Consider the following 20,859-nt stretch of genomic DNA (forward strand, 5'->3'; position numbering starts at 1 on the left):
CTCGCATTTTTATATGACACCTTAATAACCCCTCATTTCCATTACAAGTGCATGCTTTCCTTCTGCTTATCTCCATCTCCATGCGCTCCTTCTCCATTCCTGCGGCCGCACCGCCTCCGGCTGGGAGCCGGGGAGGTTTTTTGGAGGTTTTTTGGAGGTTTTTTGGAGGTTTTTGGGTGGTGAAGGCAGGACAGTGCCATGGCTCAGGAGGTGGCAGGACGTGACTCAGGGGATGGCACTGCTCCATCTGCGTCAATGCTGAACCCGCTGCCTTAACTTAGGGCTAGGAGATGTTAAACCCAGTGCCCTAATTCCGTGGAGTCATTAAGAGATCGGCTGCGACTTTCTCAAGAGACAAAACTCCTCACCTCAGTGCCCCGGGGCCAGATCTCGGCTCCTTGGCCCTGCCCGCCTGCATTCCCCAGGTACTTACGATCAGATACAAGGCGATTTGCTTCCTGTTGTGCTCTCTTAAGTGGTGGCTGCATTTCAAAAGCAGGGGAGTGATTACAAGTCCTATCCAGGCTGTAAAAGGCGCTTTCTGGGAAGAGAAGAGTTCGCTGTAATTGGTGCTTCTTAAGGCAAATCCCATCAATACCCTCCTGGCTTTCAACAAGGGCTAAAAACCGTGGGGAGTTTAGGTGATGGAGCTGAGATTTAGGGTTTGGTGTCTACAGCCCAAACTGTCTGCCTGGAACTGCTTGTTCGGCTGTGGCCGAGTCCTGGCAAACAGGAATGCTCCAGGTTGTGCTGCCTGAAGCTCCCTGGGCTTTGAGCTCTGCACCTGGACAGAATCATCGGATTGTAGAATCCTTAAGGTTGGAAAAGACCAGCAAAGGTCACTGAGCCCAAACATGAACCCTGCACTGCCACGTCCATTGGTATCCCAAGTGACAAATCCTTTTAAATCCCTCCAGGTGACTCCACCACTGCCCTGGGCAGCCGTGCCATTGCCTGACAACCCTTTCAGTGAAGAAATTTTCCCTAATATCCAACCCAAATATCCAAAATTTCCCTAATATCCAATCCTTGACACAACTTGAGGCCGTTCCCTCTCCTCCTGTCCCTGTTCCCTGGAGCAGAGCCCGACTCCCCCGGCCGTCCCCTCCTGTCAGGAGCTGTGCAGAGCCACAAGGTCACCCCTGATCCCCCTTTTCTCCAGGCTGAGCCCCTTCCCAGCTCCCTCAGCTGCTGCTGGTGCTCCAGACCCTTCCCAGCTCCATTCCCTTCCCTGGACATGCTCCAACCCCTCCATGTCCTTCTCGTATTGAGAGGAATGCACAGGGAAACGCCTCTGAGCTGATGGCTCCTGCTGAATCCAAGCTGGGGACTCCCAAGGAGAGGCCACCCCTCTCATACCCACACAGGAGAAGTTTTCCTGCACAAACACTACGGCTGTAGACATTTTGGTTTTGGTCCAGGCTTGGCAAGGCACAGAGAGTCTCCCTGAGGTTTGCTAACATCAGTTCAGCACCTACAGCTCCTTCCCAATAAGCCAAAGGCCTGGATCAGATCTCTCCTGAGCAAAGGGTGATTCCCAGGAGAGGAGAGCTGACCTAACCAAGGAAGCTTTAGGAAAGCACAGCATCCTTGTCTCTAAACTGGAGATAGCTGGATTTGATGGATGGACCACCTGGTGGGTCAGGAATTATCTGTATGGTGGCACCCTAGGAGGTGCAGTGGTGTTCCTTGGGGTTGGGGCTGGCACTGCTTGCTGGTGCCATGGGCAGTGGGATGATCCAGGGCACCCTCGGGAGTTTGCTGGTGCCACCAGGCTGAGAGGTGCAGGCAGATTCTGGAGGGAAGGGAAGCATCCAGAGGGAGCTGGGCAGGCTGGAATGTGGGTCTGTGCAAACCTCATGGGGCTCAGCAAGGCCAAGTGCTGGAAAACGCCAGCTCTACAGAGACAGGGCAACTGAGAGGTGCTTTAGAAGATTTTATTCCATTTTCAGTCTCGATGAAGGGTGAGACTTCAGAAGAGATGTAAAATCCAATGCCATTCCATCAGAAGCCACCCTATTTCCTGGTTACAATACCTTATAAATGTTTTCCAGCCTATTAGCTTTTGCCACACAATGCTGCTAATACTTCTAACACCAATCACCTGTTATTCTACCCCACGTGGTTTTGCTAGAATGCATCTTTCACAGTTCTGATTCTCCAAAATATCTGGTGTTATTGCAAGGCTGTTGTTTGAAGCTTGTTTCTAGCTCAGTCTGTCTCTCAGCAATGCCATCTCTATTCCATGGGCTCCTAAGTCAGCGCACCTTATCTCAGAGTCTGCACACAGATGTACAAGACTGAGTGAGCTTTCAGTCAGGTTTTGAGAATCCTTTACAAATCCAGTTTTCACAGTCCTGCACAAGGGCCAGGCCATCCCAATCCCAAACACAGGCTGGGTGCAGAATGGAGTGGAAGCAGCCCTGAGAAGAAAAACTGGGAATGCTGGAACCACATGACCTTTAAGGATCTTCCAACCCACCCATTCTGTGATTTTATGGAAAGGTTTCAGGATCAGCTGGGCACACTGGGAGGATGTGGGAGGTGTGTCAGCCCTTCTCAGACACAGCACCTTCCACCTCCCTACAGATTATAACAGCATCCACCCCACCACCTCACCTCACTGCTTTTGTGAGGAGCCTTTCATTCTTCAGAGACACCAGGGCTGCTCAAAAATGTTCTTGGAGACCTCATATGAAGCACTCCACCCTCAAAATTTGGTTTCTGGATCCCACCTGGACTTAGGCAAGCACAAGAGGCAGCGTCCCCATTCCTGTTTGAACGGGACTCTCCTGTTCATGCTCTAAGCTGAGCTTTCACAGTCAAGAACTGCATGGTCATCATTTGCAGGATGCTGGGATCCTCCAGGCTGGACAGATGCTGAACAAGGGCTTTTCAAAATCACACTGGCGACCTGAGGGTTCCTGCATTTTCTTTTTTTTTTTTTTTTTTTTTTTTTTTTGTTGTTGTTGTTGTAGCCCTCAGTGACTTAATAACCTCCCCAAGTGCCCTGGAAAATAAACACGTTCCAGGACATTGCTCATCCCTTCAGCCTGTAAGTTCACGCACCTTATGGGATTTGCATATTGTTGTATTTGGTAGCCTTCCCAAAGCAAAGCTTGGGTTCTTGCTTAAGCCCAGAATCCAGCCTGGACTGCTCTGCAGTTGTGATTGCTCCCCGAAACCATGTTGGCTTTTTGGCTTGGTGCAATAAACTCTCTTCATATTAGTAAAGCCTGGAAGCATCTGGAAGGCAAAGATTAAGCCAAAATGCCCAGGGAAAGCTCAGATCAGCAAAATTTGGTGCAGGGAAGGTTTGAGTGGTTTTTGAGTAGTCAGCTGATGCAAAGCTCAGTAGAAGATTTGGTGAAGTTGCATCAACTGAAAATGTGACCTTATGACTTTATGGATCCATTAAATTTCAATGTCCCAGTGGAATAATATGAAAAGTGTCAGGAAGAACACAATTTCTAGGATACCTGGTCTATAAGCACAAGGTGGGTGAGGAATAATAGAGGTTAAGGGAGTTTTCAGAACCATTGTGCCTGCTTAGGGTTGCCCCAAGGGTTTGAGAACAGCCCTGTTCGTGGTAAAAATCCCATTTTACTGTAGCCAAAAAGCAGTGGTGTTTTCTGAGGTATGGTGTTGAACTGCGGGGTCATTTCTTATGAGTGAAGAAATCAAAACTGCGAGGAGAAAGGGAAATAAAAATTGATATCTTGGGGTATTCCCCACTTGCAAAGCAGCTTGAAAAGTTTGGTTTTAATTTTGGCACAGTGTGGAAAAAGCGCTGGCATCCAGGTAAGCCTTCCCTGCTCCCCTTCCCTGCCCAGCTCTCCCTGGGATTGAAGGCTATGAGGGAAGCTCTGCACAAAGATTAAAACTCCTCAGTCCTCAGCTATGACATCTTGTGGCTGATCCCCGAGGCAGTGGGCATAGAGGAAAGCTCATTTCCAGTCCCCTTGGCAGGGACCTTGATTAGGCAAGGGAGGAAAACTTGGGGCATGTGCAAGGTGCACCTTGAGTGCTGTCACCCAGTGAGAGGCACTGCCTCGGGGAAAAAGGGATGGAGGGAGGGGACAGTGGGTTATATCCTGAGGATGGAGGATGTGACCATCCTGGCATTTTCCTGCCTTCCAGCCACCAGCACCTCTCCCTGTCAAGGAAGAGGAGCTTTACCTGGTGCTGGTCCCACCACCAGGTAAAGCATGAGGCTGTTGTTAAGTGTAAACCTGAATTTTTTATTTGTCAAGGGAACATAACCCAAATTCTGATGTGAAGCTCAGGGTCAGGCTCTGTGGTGCATGGACTGCACAGTACCACATAGAATATTCCATGTGCCCCCTGAAATTCTGGTTCGCACTTCTGCCTGTGGTGCCATGGCCCTATCCAGACCTGAGGATGACCCCAGTCAGAACTTTTTGGCTGACCTCAGTGGCCTTGAATCAAGCCTGGTCCTGTCTGCACAGGAGCTCCTTTCCTAGCAAAACGTCTTTGGAGTAGGTCCAAGCCAGACCACAGGGAAGAGGAGGATTTCCTGGCCTTCTGCCATGCCTTCCAGAGAAGATGTTCACAGGACTGACCAAACCCATCCTTGACTGGCCCCTTGTTGCAGCATTTCTGAGAGAGACAGGTCACGATTTATGTTTGGAATGAGATTTGAGCTACTCCAGTCAAGGCCTCGGATCTGGGCCTTGTGAGGCCTTCCAGCCTGTGACGCAGTTAGAAATTAAAGAATTTGTGACGCAGTTAGAAATTAAGAGTTTGTGACACAGTTAGAAATTAAGAGTTTGTGGCACAGTTAAAAATTAAGAGTTTGTGACACAGTTAGAAATTAAGAGTTTGTGGCACAGTTAGAAATTAAGAGTTTGTGACGCAGTTAGAAATTAAGAGTTTGTGCCGCAGTTAAAAATTGTATTAAGGTGTGATGGGAAGCACTGGGCTATCTGGGTGTGAAGTAGTATAGGTTTATATTGTAAGGTTTAGGCCACCTTAAGACAAAGATAAACAATGTTAGCTTGCCAATCAGAGTGCCTTTGTAAACTGTAAACTATATAAAAGTGTATAAAAACTGCCATCTTCTCTGGAATAAACGGAGAACGTTGCATTAATCATATTGGTTGGATGTGCATTCTGTCCGGCCATCTCCTGTGATTTAATGAGGTCCCTGGCTCCTGCCCCTCCTCACTGCCTTCTCTCTCTCGCAGCCACCAGGGAGTCGGCCTTCGTCCACGCCATCGCCTCCGCCGGGGTGGCTTTCGCCGTCACCAGATCCTGCGCCGAGGGCTCGGCCACCATCTGCGGGTGTGACACGCGCCACAAGGGCTCTCCTGGGGAGGGCTGGAAGTGGGGGGGCTGCAGCGAGGACGTGGAGTTCGGGAGCATGGTGTCCCGGGAGTTCGCCGACGCGCGGGAGAACAGGCCCGACGCACGCTCGGCCATGAACAGGCACAACAACGAGGCTGGAAGGACCGTAAGGACATTTCAGTTTCTCCTTTCCTGTTGTTTGTTTCTTACCTGATAGGATGAATGGTGGGAGGGAATTGAGGGGGCTCAAAAGACCTAAATTTATGTCAACAAATGGTAATACCTGTCCTATGGTAGTTCTGGGTTGACATGACTGGTCTATGGAAGCTCCACATCAATCCACCACACAGATGTAAACACCTGCCTTGGAATCAGCTGTCCAGACCTCTTTTATAGAGAGGATGGATCAAGGCAGTGGTAGGATGGGATTTCATCCCATCTTATGAGGATATTTACCCCCAGAAGCTCTGGATGCCCCATTCCTGGAAGTGTCCAAGGCCATGTTGGACAGGACTAGCAGAAGCTGTCCCTGCCCATTCCAGGGTGGTTGGAACTGAGTGATTGTTAAGGTCCCTTACAACCCAAAACGTTCTGTGATTCCACTATTAGAGTTACTAACTCAGTTAATAATGTCCTATTTGTGCCTGTTCCCTTCCATTGAGTGTGGGGCACCTGAAGTTTGAGTGCAATTGTCCATTCCCCTTCTCTGCAGCCTTGAGGGAGGAGAAGAACAGGACAGCTTTTCCCACAACCCATCTTCTCAACCCTGTTCTGTTTCCCAGGAAATACTTAAACAAAATTAGAGGCAATGTAACTGGTGCCTCCTGATTAAACTTGGATCATGCCCTGAAGCTGTTTTTACTTCAAACAATACTGGAACAAAACATGTTGGGGAAAAGAAAGCAAAAAATCTGCCTTGTACACAATTAATCTTTTCCCTAGGTGGAATAATCCCAAAAAGGGGATATTCCTGTTTTTTTTCATCTCAAGAATAGCACATAAATCCAGAAGACTGCAATTTGTGGGAAACAATTTGTAGAACTGAGCCACAAAGCCCTTTCTAACAGAGATTATGCCACAGCTTCTCTGAGATAACAGGTTAATGTGGTCTTGTCCCCTCAGCAGAAGGTCTTGCCCATATGCAGGAGGACATTTGTGCACTGAGCTGTAGCAAAGCCACCACAGTTGCTGTGCTGGGACACATCCTCAGGCAGGCTGAGGTTTCTTGAGAGCTCCTGTAGTGGATAATGTGAATTCCCAGTGGTATTATCCCACTTCACACCACAGCAGAGCTGCTGGAATACAACTTTTGAAAGGGAAATACCACCAGAAACCAAAATTGTCTGCAATGGAGACGACCACAAGCAATAATGTGGTTTCCTCCAGCTCTGGCCTAAATTATCCCAGGTACCCCCAGGGATGGGGCAGTGCTGGTGGCAGTTACTGGGATATGTAGTGGCAAAAAGAGGACTGGGGAGAAGCTGTGTAGAGTGGAAAGGAGGGATTTGTTTTAAAGTGAAAATCCTTGGAAAAAAAATGAGCAAACATTCCTGTGATCATAGGCCTGCAGAGGTCTTTTTTCCCTTAAGTCTTGTTCCTTGACTCTGAGTTCTTCCAGGACATTTTACAGGTGTCAGAGGTTAGAGAGCAGATGTCACACCATGACCTGAAATCCCAGTGTTTTAGAACGCACTGGTGTTTTCCATCCTCACCATGCCACCACCCATGGGACAGCTGTTCCAGGCCTCAATACTGGAGTGCTCCCAGCTAAACCTGAGCCATGGGCAAGGTTTCACATTAGTTCTCATAGGAACTCCAACCCTACCACTCCGCCAGGAGTTTTGATTAAGTTCAGCATGATTATACGGACCAAACCTTCTGCGGTTCTCTCTGATCGCTAATTGCAGCCTGCTTTGTGGGGGGTGATACTCCGTAAATAACACAGGGAAGCACCTGGTGAACACCAAGGTGCTGATTCATGGCAAATCTCCTGCACTCAGGCTGGCACTCGCCTGTTCACATACCCAGAAATTTGCTGATCACTCTGGAAATGCAGATTATCGAGCTGTTACATAAAGTTGTCTCCCACCTCAGAGTACTGGAGGGCAACACCTTTATTTATTTAAACTCATTTTATAAGATGTAAAAATAAGTAGCAAGCTTCTGGGATCAAGAATCACACTCCCATTTATCCCAGGAAAGTGTTTTGTGTTGAAGCCTGAGCCTTTCAAATCAAAAGCTGGGCTCTTATTTTTTTTCCCCTTTGAAGTGATTTTAGAAAAATCATAACCCTGGCTTTAAAATAAAAATAAATTCCTTTTCAGTTTCTGAAAGTAGCCATAGAAAGCCTTTAACTTTCTTTGCTTAAGTAAAAACAAAATGTATGTAAAGGATGGAGTTCTGTTCTAGATAGTCAGGACATTTCATCTTCCTTTTATTTCCAACAGAAAAGCTGCAATTTTAATTTATGAAGGCATTGTTTGAGCAGCTTTGTGTGTTCTTTGCTTCTCTGCCCAGAAATGTTTGAATTCTTTTCCGGGGTGACAACACTGCAATATTCCCACGTGAACATCGATAAGACTTCTGTCTAATCAATAAATCTTGACTTCTGACTTCTTAATAAATCTTCTTGGTCAAAGTTATTGGTAAATCCTTAAATTTGAGCTGAGACTCAGAATAAGTCACTGAAAACCATAAAGTACAGAAGCTTTTTGGCTTAGACCCAGCAGTGAGCAGAGCATTGAGTGGGGGATAAGGGGATATTTTGTTCACAAGGGTATAAATATATCTATGAAAACATCCATAATTCCTTGGAAAATCATGGCCAAGTGGCAGAATGTCCTAAGTGTTTTGATTGCAGGTTAACGTGTTCCTTCTCCTTTGCCTTTCTTCTCTTTTGCAGTCCATCATTGAGCTCATGCACCTCAAGTGCAAGTGCCACGGGCTCTCGGGCAGCTGCGAAGTGAAGACCTGCTGGTGGTCCCAGCCGGACTTCAGGGTCATCGGCGACTACCTCAAGGACAAATACGACAGCGCGTCCGAAATGGTGGTGGAAAAACACCGGGAATCCCGCGGCTGGGTGGAGACCCTCCGTCCCAAATACAACTTCTTCAAGGCCCCAACTGAGAAGGACCTGGTTTACTACGAGAACTCACCAAACTTTTGCGAGCCCAACCCTGAGACCGGCTCCTTTGGGACCCGCGACAGAATCTGCAACGTCACTTCCCACGGGATTGACGGTTGCGACCTTTTGTGCTGCGGCCGCGGGCACAACACGAGGACTGAGAAACGGAAAGAGAAGTGTCACTGTATCTTCCACTGGTGCTGCTACGTCCGCTGCCAGGAGTGCATACGAGTCTACGACGTCCACACGTGCAAATAAAGCGGGCAGAACCTTTGGCCGGGCTCCGAGTGGAGAAATGGATTTTGAACTTACTTCCTCTGAGGTTGCAGACGTGAGAGAAGTCTACTTTTTTGATATTAAAAGAATAAAAACTGGACAAAAAAATAAAAAATAAAAAGGCTAAAACTGGTTGGATAGAATAGGTCTAATGACTTCTGGGCTATCCCGAGGTACGTCTGGCAGTCACACAAGTTCTGCCCCAACGCCGATGCCTCCGGAAGGAGAGCAGCTTTTTCCACCAGCCCACAACACCGAGCTGGAAAGAACAGCATTAGCAAAAGCATGGATTTGCTCTGCTCCCACCCGCCTGAAGTGACTCGTGTGATTAAGTGTCCTTTGAAAGACTTGCATCTTCCTAAGCATCTCCTTTTCCCTCAGCCAGGCAGAGGCTGCGCTGAACAGCAGCACGGAGCTTTCTGAGAGATCTCCCTGCAAACCCAAATGGCCAGACTGTGTAATATGAGCAACAGCAGCAAAAGAAATAAAAACAGACAAATTAAGGATTTTTTAAGTAAAGAACATGACTACTTCTTTGCTTTTGCTTTGGAACCAGAGATGTCTACAAATATCTAACAGAGCTGGAGAGTGGGCAAGCTCTTGATGTGAACTTTTTAGTGTAGTAGCTTCTGCCAGATTTGACATAGGATCCCGTGACATCTGTAGAAAGGGAAGGAGGGAGAAGAGGAGGGTGAGGAAGAGAGAAATCTGCTGATGACTTCCTGTAAACGCCCTGTTGGCACACGGGTGATGTGCACAGAACAGAGAAGTTCAGTGTCCTGTCTGTGAAGTGAAGAGGACTCTGTGCATTGAGAAGGACACAGTCCCACATCTGGGAATGCTGCTGCAGCTCTCCAGCCTGGGACATGGCTCAGCCAGTGAGTCTTCCTTGGAAACATGCAGTGCAGTGAGTCTCTGGGGCTGGACATCCACTCCTGAGCACAGGACATCCATCTCCTCAGCACCCCAGGGAAAGGATGGGAAGGGAAAGTGTTCAACCTTCCCACCTTGTTGGGGAGGTCTGTCACCAGCAGTGGAAAGTGCACTTAGTTCTTCCACTCTCTGCACCTGATGCAGGCTTCCCAGGCACTTGGCAGCAGCCTGACCCCACAAGTCAGTCAGGAACGTGGATCTGAAGGACTCATTGTCACCCATTAATTGACATGAGGGTGAGCTGACCCACCGTCACCACCACACCCCACAAGCTGGAGCAGTCTCACACTCAAGCCAAACCTTGTTCCACAGCTAATTCCTACAACCATTCCCACCTGTAAAAGTGGCACAGATTAAAATGAACAAAACCCAGAGCATGAACCAGCCCAGAGTTTGGCTAAGTTTGGACACAGAGCCAAATCCCAGCTTTGCAAGGCTGGCCCATCTCTGCTGTTCACCCCTGACTCCCCATCATCGCACGTTGCTCTGCTTCCAATTGAAGATCAGGATCACAGTTTACAGAAACAGGTCTCACCTCCTCCATGGGCATCAGGACTTCCTTCAGGGTATCAGGCATGAACTCAGCCCACCACCTTGGTGTTCACAGCTTGGGTTATTCTAGGTCAATACTGGGATAAATGAGGGGTGAACCAAGCAAGGAGTAGCAGCCTGCTTTAGCTCCAGATGCACTTGCCCTGTGTCCTCTTTGCCTTACCCCTGCTTTTCGGTTCCTATCCTGGAGAAAGGACAATGGATTGGCGTTTTTTCTGTCTCTTCAGCACAGAGGAAAGGAAACAGGGCATGAGTTAACTCCCATTTCATGGCAATGTAATCATGGCTGTTGTCTGGTTCACTCCTGGAAATCTTTGTAGAGAAATCAGAGTGCTCCTCTCTGTGTGTCAGCCTTTTCCCAGGAACCAACGGAGGGAGTACAGAAGAAGAAGGGAACAAACAGAGCTTAATTCCATCAGAGAGAAAACAGGAGGAAATGATGCCTCCGAGGGCTGGCTCTGAGTCACAGCGTCTCCTGGGACTACTCCTAGGCTGGTGCAGTTTATGCATCACCCATTTGGCTCAGGGCTGTGCCCAAGGGCACAAGTAAGATTTGCTTATTGATGGAGGCACTTCTATTCGTGCTTTGCAAAAAAAAAAAAAAAACAAAAAAAAAACTGTATGAAATGAGAGCAGGAGAGAGGAGAGAGGAGATCAAGAGAAGCGAAGAAAAATATGGGGAGAAATTCAATCTGCAATATCTGTCCGTGTGAACACTGCACCCCAACAATGGCCACACACCACATGGAGAAGGCAATGGGTCCCTGAAAACTTAAATAAAGATCAATTAATGGATGCATGACTGATTTTCATAGTGCAGTCTTGGAGAAAAGGAAAACTTAATCATGGGAAGTAGAGAAGGAAGCCACTGCAGGGGGAGATTGCGCCTATAACCAACATTCAAACACAATCTGTCAAGAAAGCCAATGCTCCAGAAAGCCACATAAGGGGTGGAAGACATTGATAAATTGGAGAGGATGGGATAAGGGATGATACATCTGGTTTACTTATATGATGCAGTGCAAGCAGCCACAGTGAGAGATGTCAGACACGTCCTACCAGGAACTTCTGTCAATAAATGGTGACCCAGCAGTGAAAATTCAAATCATTGCAAGCCACAGCCCCTTCAATCCATTGACTTCAGCGGGGTCACACCCACAACTGGTTTTACCCTAAGATTGTTAAGCCAAGTGGTTTCAGACTCCTTCTTTTATACCACACCAGTGAAGAAATGGGTTGGAGGATTTGGCTTCCATGAGTGGGAGCTGGAATCTGGCCCCAGCCCATCCACAGCATGTTCACATCCACCATTTCTGCTTTTGCACCAGAACAAGCCCAGCATCACCAGCAGGTGAAGCTTTTTGGGAAGCAGGGGGAAAAAATTGAAACTAGGCATTTGCTGAGCAATTGCCTCTAGAGGTGAACAAATTTGGACTGCAACAGCAGGATTTGTTTCATCCAGTCTAAGCTATTTATCTACTTTCCTGCTGGGATCAATAGCGAGAAACAAATCCAGAAGGTGATTCATTGTACTTAGGATGGTACCCAAGTTATGTTTGTTTAAGTGCCCTCTGGGTGTATCTCTAACTTCAACTGCTGAGCTCAGAGCAGACAATGAGCTCTTCCATGGGTCCAGACTGATGATGTGAAGTCCACCATGAGTCAAGGAGGTGAAACTACAACCTTATCATCATCTGAGATGGGCTGGAAGTTGTGCTCCCTCTAAGCTGGGGTCAGGCTTGAGCCAACTCAGTGCTTGGGGACTCCTCCCCCTCCATTCAAGGGGTTTTTAACGAAGCCTGTGGGTGCTTGTTTGGGTTTGTTATGTAATTAATCATCTCTGTGATGATACAATGTAAGGGGTTGAGCAGCTGCTACTAAAGTCAATGAAAAATTCCTGCGTGAATTCTGTTCGTCACCCCAAGCACGCCCGGGGGGTTCCAGTCCTGGGTCTGACTCTGCCCAGCCCTGAGGGGGAAAAAGAGCCTGTCTGGGGTCTGGGAGCTGGGCCTGTGTCTGACCCCATGGTTTTGGAGAGGGGGCTTGGGCTGCTGCGCACTGCTACACGTGAATTTGGGAGGTGACTTTGGAAAACTGAGATCCTTCTCTGCCGCCTCCGCCGGGTGTCTTGAGTCAGGGTTTCCACTGCACTGCTGAGAAAAATCTAGTCATTGATGAGTGAGGTGCCATCCTTCCGTACAGGAGATGGTCTGAATACCACCCAGAGCTGCCTTCTGCCTCAGGTTCTCCTGTGGAAGCAGTAGGACATTACTTATGGAAGGGTCTTGGCATTTCACTCAATAATATAAACATCTGGTGACATATTACAGCTGCCCTAAAATGTTCTGTTGGGATCCAGATGTTGTTTCAATGGCCTAAGACCCACACAGATCATAAACCTGGGCAGTCAGAGACCGCTGGGTGTCCAAAATTACCCGAGATGTCTTTGTGTAGGCAATTGAATTGGGCACTTCTCTGGACATGGTTTCCTGTCAGACCTTCTCCCCCACCTTGCTGTAATGCTGCAGTTTATAATCAAAAGGAAATCATCATTCATTTCTCACAGATGGGAGCTGGCCATCTCCACCTCCGTGCTCCCTGGTGTCCTTCCCTTCAGGGTCCACTGGTGAGGTTTGTCCTCAGGCAGATGATTTATTTGTACCTGGGCTGTGTCTGGCAGGACGGGGGAAAAGGGACAAGTTGTCACCCAGCAAAGTAGCAGATGTAAAAAATAAAAGTAAAAAAGGACCAAAAGGACCATAATTCCATCCTCTCACATGCTGCTATCCAACCTCTCCTTTAGCTGAACAGATGGGTCGGATGGGCCCCATCAGTTCCACATCCAGCTTAATAAAGACAGTAGCGTTACCTGAGAGGGGTGAATTTGGCCTCATCTCTTTTCTTTCTATGAAAGAAATGGAAAGTTTAGGAGTTTGGTTGTTTTGTTGAGGTTTTTTAGGGTTTGGTTTTTTGGTTTTCTTGTTTTGTTTTGTTTGTTTTTTTTTTTCCCCCTTGGTTTGATTTAATTTTAGAACTTGGGGGCTTCTCTTTCTCAGAGAAAATGAAACTATGGAGAGGCACTGCCCAGCACTGATAGTCTTCTCCAAAGCTTTTTGAAGTCTGCAAATCTGCTTCCACTCCTTATGGGAAGCTTCATGTGCAGAATTAAAGCAGTTGGGATTTAAGTTTTTGAGGGGATTGCAGAGACAACGACACCACAAAATGCAACGTGGCACAGAAATCCCTGAGTCAGCACTGACCATGTCAGCCCTGACCATGTCAGCAGTGCTGTCATCTAAGCTGAGCATTGCAGATTTTCTGTATTAACAAACCTCAGAAAAAAATTCTTCTGCCTCTCAATCTCAAATATTTGTAGTGTTTTCATTGCATACAGACGTATTGCCACAGAAATATCCCTGGATTATGTTGCATTTGTCATGTGTGTTCATATTCTTATTGTGTCCCCATGCTTAAATTAATATACAGGAGAAACACTCTGAGCTTTGGGTCACTTTTTTTTTTTTTTTTAGCTTCAAAGATTGGTGTCAGTGCTGAAAATCTGGTGTTTGCTGTTGTTGGGGATATTCAGGGTTGCAGCATGAGCAGTCTGCAGGAGTTGTGAATCCAGTCCTAGGATCTACACTAGGGAAATTACTCCAGACTTCCCTTGGTGCTTTAACGAGATCCATTTGGGAAGATGAAAACAGGACCATGAAAGGCACCAAACCCAACTGCCCTGCAGGTATCAGCCATTGCTGGTACCTGGCTCCCACAGGGAAACATCCCCGGGCTCTTCCAGAGTCCTGCTCCAGGGCTGAGGGGAAGGGACCACCCTGCTGGCAGTGGCAGAGTCAGGGGATGTTTGCTCAGATCTGTCATTCATTCCTGAGCTCCAGCAGCCGCTGGGGTGAGATGTAACAGAGTGCTGGATGGTGGGAGAGAAGGTGGGCTGGGCAGGACAAGGCCTCATCTCTTCTTCATACCTGTAGTTTCCTATTTTCTACCTCCCTCCAAGCTAAATCTTGGCTAGTTTTGTAGTGACTTCTCATTAAGGGAATATCTCTTATTTCTAGATTTCCCCTCTCTCGCTGGAAGCAGTGGTGGCATCTGGCTGAATTGTTTCATTCATGGTTAACTTCCATCCTCCTGTTTCCTGCCCTCCCTTGTGTCCTCCAGCAAAGTTCCTGCTCTGCAGCTCCTCACCCCCAGCTCAGGTCTCCATAAACATCTGTGGGGTGCAGATTCTTCAGCTGGATGGGAAATGGAGGCTCCTCTGGCCTCCATTTCAAATAAGAGGTGTTTAGTCCTCATTCCTGCCCCTCACAGTGTCGTGGTGGGCTTGGGCAAGCTGTCTGCTCCCACTTTGCTGCATTTTCCAGAGGGGTCTTTGGTGCAGCTCCACTTTGGAGGAGGAGATTTTCTCTCAAGCACGAAAAAGAGACCCAGGAGTTGATTCCCAGGCAGTGGTACCTACAGTGGGATTTGGAATACAAAGTGAGATGCTTAAAGGCAGGTATCTACATGTGTGCTAGGTGCTTAAACCCCCATACAAGCCAAATTATGGGCTCCATTTGCCTAAACTTAGCATTTAGGGCTGAACTAAATTATTGAAATAGGTGTCTAGAGCCATCTGGGATGCTCCAGGGTACCCCACTGGCTCCTAAAAGCTACTCTGGAAGAATGTGGGCTTCCCTCGAATCTCAGGGCATATCTGACAGATCCATGCAGATGCTTCTCCATCAGAGATGGGTGTTTAGATGTCTGACTGCCATGCAGACACAGGCTTGTGGACATCCACAGGTGTGTGTGCCTTCATCCATGAGCAGGATCCCACTCCAAATTCCAAACTCTCTTTATATTCTCTAATGTGGAAAACTGGTCATGGTCTCAATTCTCACTTAAGCCGACAATAATCAGGTACAAATGTCTCAAGGGGAGCAGAAGGTGGACCTGTTCTGTAAAAATAATTATTTGAATACACTTTACTGCCCGGTTTGTCGTGGCTTTGACCCCAGGGGAGCATCTCTGCTCTTCCTGTTGAGGAGCACATAATGGAAATGGACAGGTCCCATCAAGTCATCCACGGGCAAAATCCTGCTCTCAGGTGAACACCACCCAGACAGAGAAAGTTCCTGAAGCCACAAGGGTCTTTTCCATGTGATCTCCTCCTCTGTAGGCTTTTCTTACACATTCTGCACTCCAAGGGAGGTCTTGGACAGCCCTGCATGGAAGTGGGGAAAGTGTGAGGAGAAGCTTTCCCCGTTTCCCTTTCTTTTCTGAGTTTCTTCTTATTATTTATTAGTATTTATTTATTTCTCTCCATTCATTCCACTCCACCAAAAAAATCCTGAAGGCAGGCCTGCTACAGACACGGGCTGAGCAAGCAGCTGAGTGCCACCCATGGTTTTGAGGGACGGCACCATCGTGTCAGAGCTCCTTCCCAACACTTGCCACCTCCTGCTGCCACTTGGAAAGCCCAAGAGGTCTGAGTCTTTCCGAGTCAGCCTCCCAAAAACTCCAAAATATTTCTGTATGGATAAAATCCCCCTGAGTCTCTGGTGTAGTCCTGGTTGTCCCACTGCCCCTGTCCCCAGCTGATGGCAGCTCAGCCTTCACCTCTACATCCCAGTGGGGACCCACTCCATCAGTCCCTTGTGGCATCACTTTCTGTCACTCCCAGGACCAAACCTGCCCGAACAAGACCTGCTGTAGCTTTGGACTCTCTGACAAGCCCACCAGCAGTGTGGAAGACATAAAACACAAACCTGTAGCACCCCAGGGGATTCCCCCACGGTACAAAACATGCTTGTCCAGCAGTCAGGGACAAGTATCTTCTTGTGAGTGGGTTTTTTCGCTGTTGCTTTCCCTTCCCACAGACTGTCTGCCTGATTACATCGCCTTCTTCAAAGCTCCATCACTGTCTGTAACCCTGCCCTCACCCCACCCGAGCACCCCAGTGTACAGATTGCATGTATGATACAACCTGAAATTCCAAAGCTATTGTACAAAGTAGAGTTGTCACCTTTTTCTTTTTTTTTTTTTCCTCTCAGTATTTTGTTAAGTCTGATGATTTTTTTATGATTATTTATTTTATGAATAAATGTATATATTAGTAAGAGTATATATTTGCGGAAATAACTCATCGGGACAGTGTTGTTGCTCTGCTGTTGTGCTTGTGACCTCATTTGCTTTTACCCCATTTTCTACTGACAGCACATTAGCAATGTTTGTAACTGTTTTTTGTTACCAGTTAAGTTTGATAGATGTGTTAACTTTATAATGAAAATTAAAAAAAAAAAAAAAGCGCATTAATTTTAACCTGCATTTGGGTGGTTTTTCCCACTGTTTTGACTGGATGGAATTTCATATCACAGGCTGAAATTCAGCTGGGGAGAAATAAGAAATAAATATGCCTTCCTCTTTTAGGACAGGAGTTGTGTGCTTGAAGAAGAGATGTCACTGTGCTGTCACCACTTAACCCATGCACAGTTTCTGTGGGAGGTGACACCCCAAATATGAATAATAAAAAAATCCCCTTAAACTGCCACGAGTCCATTTCTCAGCTTGAGCATCACCAGGACAGGGACCCAGTTTCTTCCTCCAGAGCAGTAAAAACCCAACATGGCAAAGGGATGAGTTTTCACAATGTCTTTGGAAGGCCGTAAGAAATTTTGTGTTTGTTTTGACAATTCCAATCATTCCTTCCTCTGTTATTACTTTACGTTGGGAGCCTTGAACTTCCTCTAAAACCAAGCTTGGTGACGTCTTTATACCTGACAGAGGGATTTAAACACATCCAGAGTTTTATCCCAATTATTTAAACCACAGAGCTGAGCTGGTATTTCTGGAGAAATCCGTTTTCTTACAGAGGCTCTAAATAGACATACCTATAAATGCAAAACAGCTTTTCCCTGGGCAGGGAGGTGGGCAGCACACTGGGACACTGGGACACCCCCTCCCAAAAACACCCCCCATGCCTGGCTTTGAACGACACAGGTCAAACACCACGGAGAGCTTTCAGCATTCCGGGCTCAGCATATTTTCCACAAATAATGATAAACATTCTTATTGAAGAGCACTTGAGGTAAGCCTATTTGTTAAGCTGTGTTGCCTGCTTCGCCAGGTTTGAGCAGGAGTCTTTTTTCCTCTTTTTTTTTTTTTTCTTTAAACCTAAATAGGGAAAACTAAGAAATGAGTGGACGTGTCAGTTACTCTCAGCTTACACATGTTATTAGCCCCTCCAGATCATTTTAGGAATGAAAGAAAATAAGGTCTTGATAACTTACTGCTGTCCCATGACATTGTAATTAGGGAAACTCTTGAAGTTTCCTTTTGTTTTTGTGAAAGAGTGGCAGTGGCCTTTGCTTAAGACAACACAGGTCACAGAAGTCACCTAAAACTGTTCCATGACCACGTGGGAAATACTTGACATGAGAGTTAGGAGTCAAACCTCATCCCCAGGCATAACTCAAGGACTGATGTGCTACAGAGGGGTGCCAGGTACCTGACAGCCAAAAGAGTTGAGAGCTCCATGTTCCTTTGAGAAGCAGTGCATTGAACTTGGTGAAGCTTGGTCACCACCAAAAAAAAATCTTAGAATTAGAATTAGACTGGTTTGGGTTGGAGGGACCTTAAGGATCACCTCATTCCAGCCCTTGCCACAGGCAGGGACACCTTCCACTATCCCAGGCTGCTCCAAGCCCCATCCAGCCTGGTCTTGGGCACTTCCAGGGATCCAGGGGCAGCCACAACTTCTCTGGTAACCTGTGCCAGGGCTTCCCCACCCTCACAGGAGAGAATTTCTGCTGTGTCTCACTTAAATTCCCCCTCCTCAAGTATGAAGACATTCCCATTCTCCTGTCACTACCGTTCCTGATGAAGAGTCCTTCTGCAGCTTTCATGCAGCTGCTTCAGATCTTGGGAGGTGCTGTGACCTCCTCCCCTCCAGGCTGAACAGCCTCAAATTTCTCAGTCTTTCACCTCAGCACTGACTGAGCTACTCCTCATCAAACCATGGCCAGGTTCACACTTCTGGTAGCACTTCATCTCCTCTCCTGGCTGTTTTCCATGCACAAACAGTGCCCAAACCAGCCTGGGATGTGCCAGACCCATAGGAACTGTGCAAATTGTTCTGTACCTGAGTTCTTCTGCACTAGTCTGGTGGAAACCAACCACCCTCAATGTGAGTGATGCCTCAGGTTTTAGCTTTTATATTTTCAGATTCTGTGCTGCTCTAGTGTGCAGTTCTGAGCTTCATATCAGGGGATGCTGAGCTATCTGCACAGAGCAGGGAGACAAAACAATTCCTGCTCCAGCTGGGCACCAAGGACAAATGATCCAAATCTCAGCCCAGGAGCACAAACACCGTGGGCTGGAGAGAGAAAAACAAGCAGGGTGGGACTGCCTGGGCTAAAGCTGGAATGGGACAATGAACTCCAAGGTGCCAATGGAGCAGAACTGATCCCAGGGAGAGCCCCCGGGAGCGCTCGTGCATTTTGGGGCCATTTTGGTTCATCTTGGGTGCAGCCCTGGCTGGGCTCTGGTGCTGCCCAAGGTGGATCCATGGAGGCCTTCTAATAAATACCTTATACTTTAAAACTTTAATAACTTATACTAATAAATACTTCAGCTCCATCTAGTCTCTGTCCTAGGTCAGCCCTCACAAGGCATCATGAGCAAGGCTCCCAAAGCCTCCGTGAAGTCACAGCCTTGCCACACAGGCTTCATGGACTGCAGGGAGTGGGGTTCAGCTCATGGATTCACTCACCCACTGCAGGTGCCCACAGAACCACAAACAGACACAGGGATGCCCTCCAGGCTCTGCCTGTCCTCTGGGTGCTGCCCCAGGAGAACCACAGGTCTGTGTCATGTCTAGGAGCTGCAAGGAGATGTCTCAGATCCCACCAGGCATTAGACACTTGAGTGGCTGAGCCAAATTTGCCCAAACTTGAGGTCAGACTTTCAGGTTCCTGTTATTGTTCACAATGAGTTGAAGGATTCACTTCACCATAAAGGCTGAGCGCTGCCTGTTTGGAAATCTGGATGTCATATGGATTTGGCACATACAGACCCTCTGGGAGGTCCGTGTCCTTCTGGATTGGCAGGGGGATACCCAGAGGAATTACACTGAGATACAGATGGCCCTGGACACCTGGGTTCAGTCAGGCACGTGGAAAATCCCATCTCCACCAGCTGTAACAGGAGCTCAGAGCCTTCGAGCTCATGCAGGCAGCACTTTGCATCCTGCCACCCAAATGATGATGTCTTAATCTGCAAGTTGAATCCCGCTCGGGCAATCAGTCCAATCCACCACCCTTTGAAGCTGCGAAATCCAGCTGAAAGCAGCTCCTGACCAGCAGCTCACCAGGCCATAAAGAAACACACCGTGACCCAATAAAATCTGAAAGCTTTGCCATCTCATTGCTACCCAGCCTGGCTTTGGAATTTGCTTACTGATGTCTTTTATTTGCAGGTGTGGAAGGGTTTTTTCCCCCCATCATGCAGTCATTTGGAGGCACATAGCCAGATTTGCATTCCACAGGGCTACGATCCGGTCTGGGATTTGCCTGCGAGTGTCAACAGGTGAAGTGTTAACTAATGAACTCGGTGGTGGTGTTAAGGTGAGGTCAGCTCAGTTTCTCTTCAAGCTGGTTTTGTGCAAGGGCAGCAAGGTTAAATCACTCTAACAGTGATTTAAATCAGATCTGCGGTCTGGAGCTGACCCTCTGAATCTTTGTGCCATTCTTCCTGGTTCAGGAACATCTCAACACCCTGAATTTCATCTAATCTTCTGTCAGACAGGAGGCACAGCAAGGCTGTGTTGACCACATCTCACCAAGCCCTTGAGGTCTCACTTGCTCTGTAATTTTTTTTCCTGGAATATGTCAGATAATTCTCAATTCTGTGTGTGGGAAAGAGTGGTGGTAGTGAAGAAGTGCCAACTTTACCACAGTGAGAATTTCCTTCACGCAGGAATCCGGGGAGAGCCTTGAACCTGTTTGTTCTGTCCTAATCAATGCAGCTGGTTGGTGCAGGAAGTGTCTTTCATCCTGGGAATGTCAAGGTCTTTATGGCAGCATATGGAAATCCAGGTCCAAGCCTCCCCTCCCTATCAGACAAAGGCTGGAAGGCCTGGCTGAGTCACCAGCCATCTCCCAGGGCTGATAACTCCAGCCTGGTCTTGAGCAACCGCGCTGGAATTCCGGTTTCAACAAAATGCTGCTTTCCAGAGGACAAATGTTTCCTCTGGAATTTCAGTTCCTCAAGCTGCTCCTTCACAGGAAACACACCCAAATTCCAGGGGCTATCAAAAATAAAGAAGCAGCTCAGGTCCGATGTATTTTTCAGACCCAATGTCACGGAAGGGACCACACTCCCAAAGAAGGGAGACTTTGGTTAATCAGGATGAAGATGGGGGAGTTTTTTGAAAAAGTTTTGTCGCTGTGAGTGCAGGATGAAATGAGACACAGCCCCTTCAAACACCTACAGATGGTTTTACCTCCCACATTGCTGTGCCAGGACTTTGCAGGGGATTTCTCTCTGTTGTGCTCTCCTCGGTGTCCGTGGTGTCTGGATGAAGTGGAGAGGGCAGGACAAGTAAATAGTCCTGAAGTGGGCAAGGGAAGGACTTTGGCTGACATGAACAGCTAAATCAATAAGGAAACTTG

General features: G+C 47.6%; 1 protein-coding gene across 2 annotated transcripts in view; it reads left to right on the plus strand.

Annotated features, from left to right (window-relative positions):
- The window catches only part of WNT3A (Wnt family member 3A), a 102,507-nt gene extending 85,997 nt beyond the window's left edge, over positions 1 to 16,510 (plus strand). For both annotated transcript variants that reach the window (XM_072925243.1, XM_072925244.1), the window contains exons 3-4: positions 5,208 to 5,473; positions 8,210 to 16,510. In XM_072925243.1, the coding sequence (XP_072781344.1) occupies positions 5,208 to 5,473; positions 8,210 to 8,689 (746 nt within the window). In that variant the 3' untranslated portion in view covers positions 8,690 to 16,510. The remainder of the gene's footprint in view (positions 1 to 5,207; positions 5,474 to 8,209) is intronic.
- Positions 16,511 to 20,859: the final 4,349 nt, after the last annotated feature.

Source organism: Taeniopygia guttata, chromosome 2 (assembly GCF_048771995.1).
Source record: "Taeniopygia guttata chromosome 2, bTaeGut7.mat, whole genome shotgun sequence".
Lineage (NCBI taxonomy): Eukaryota > Metazoa > Chordata > Aves > Passeriformes > Estrildidae > Taeniopygia > Taeniopygia guttata.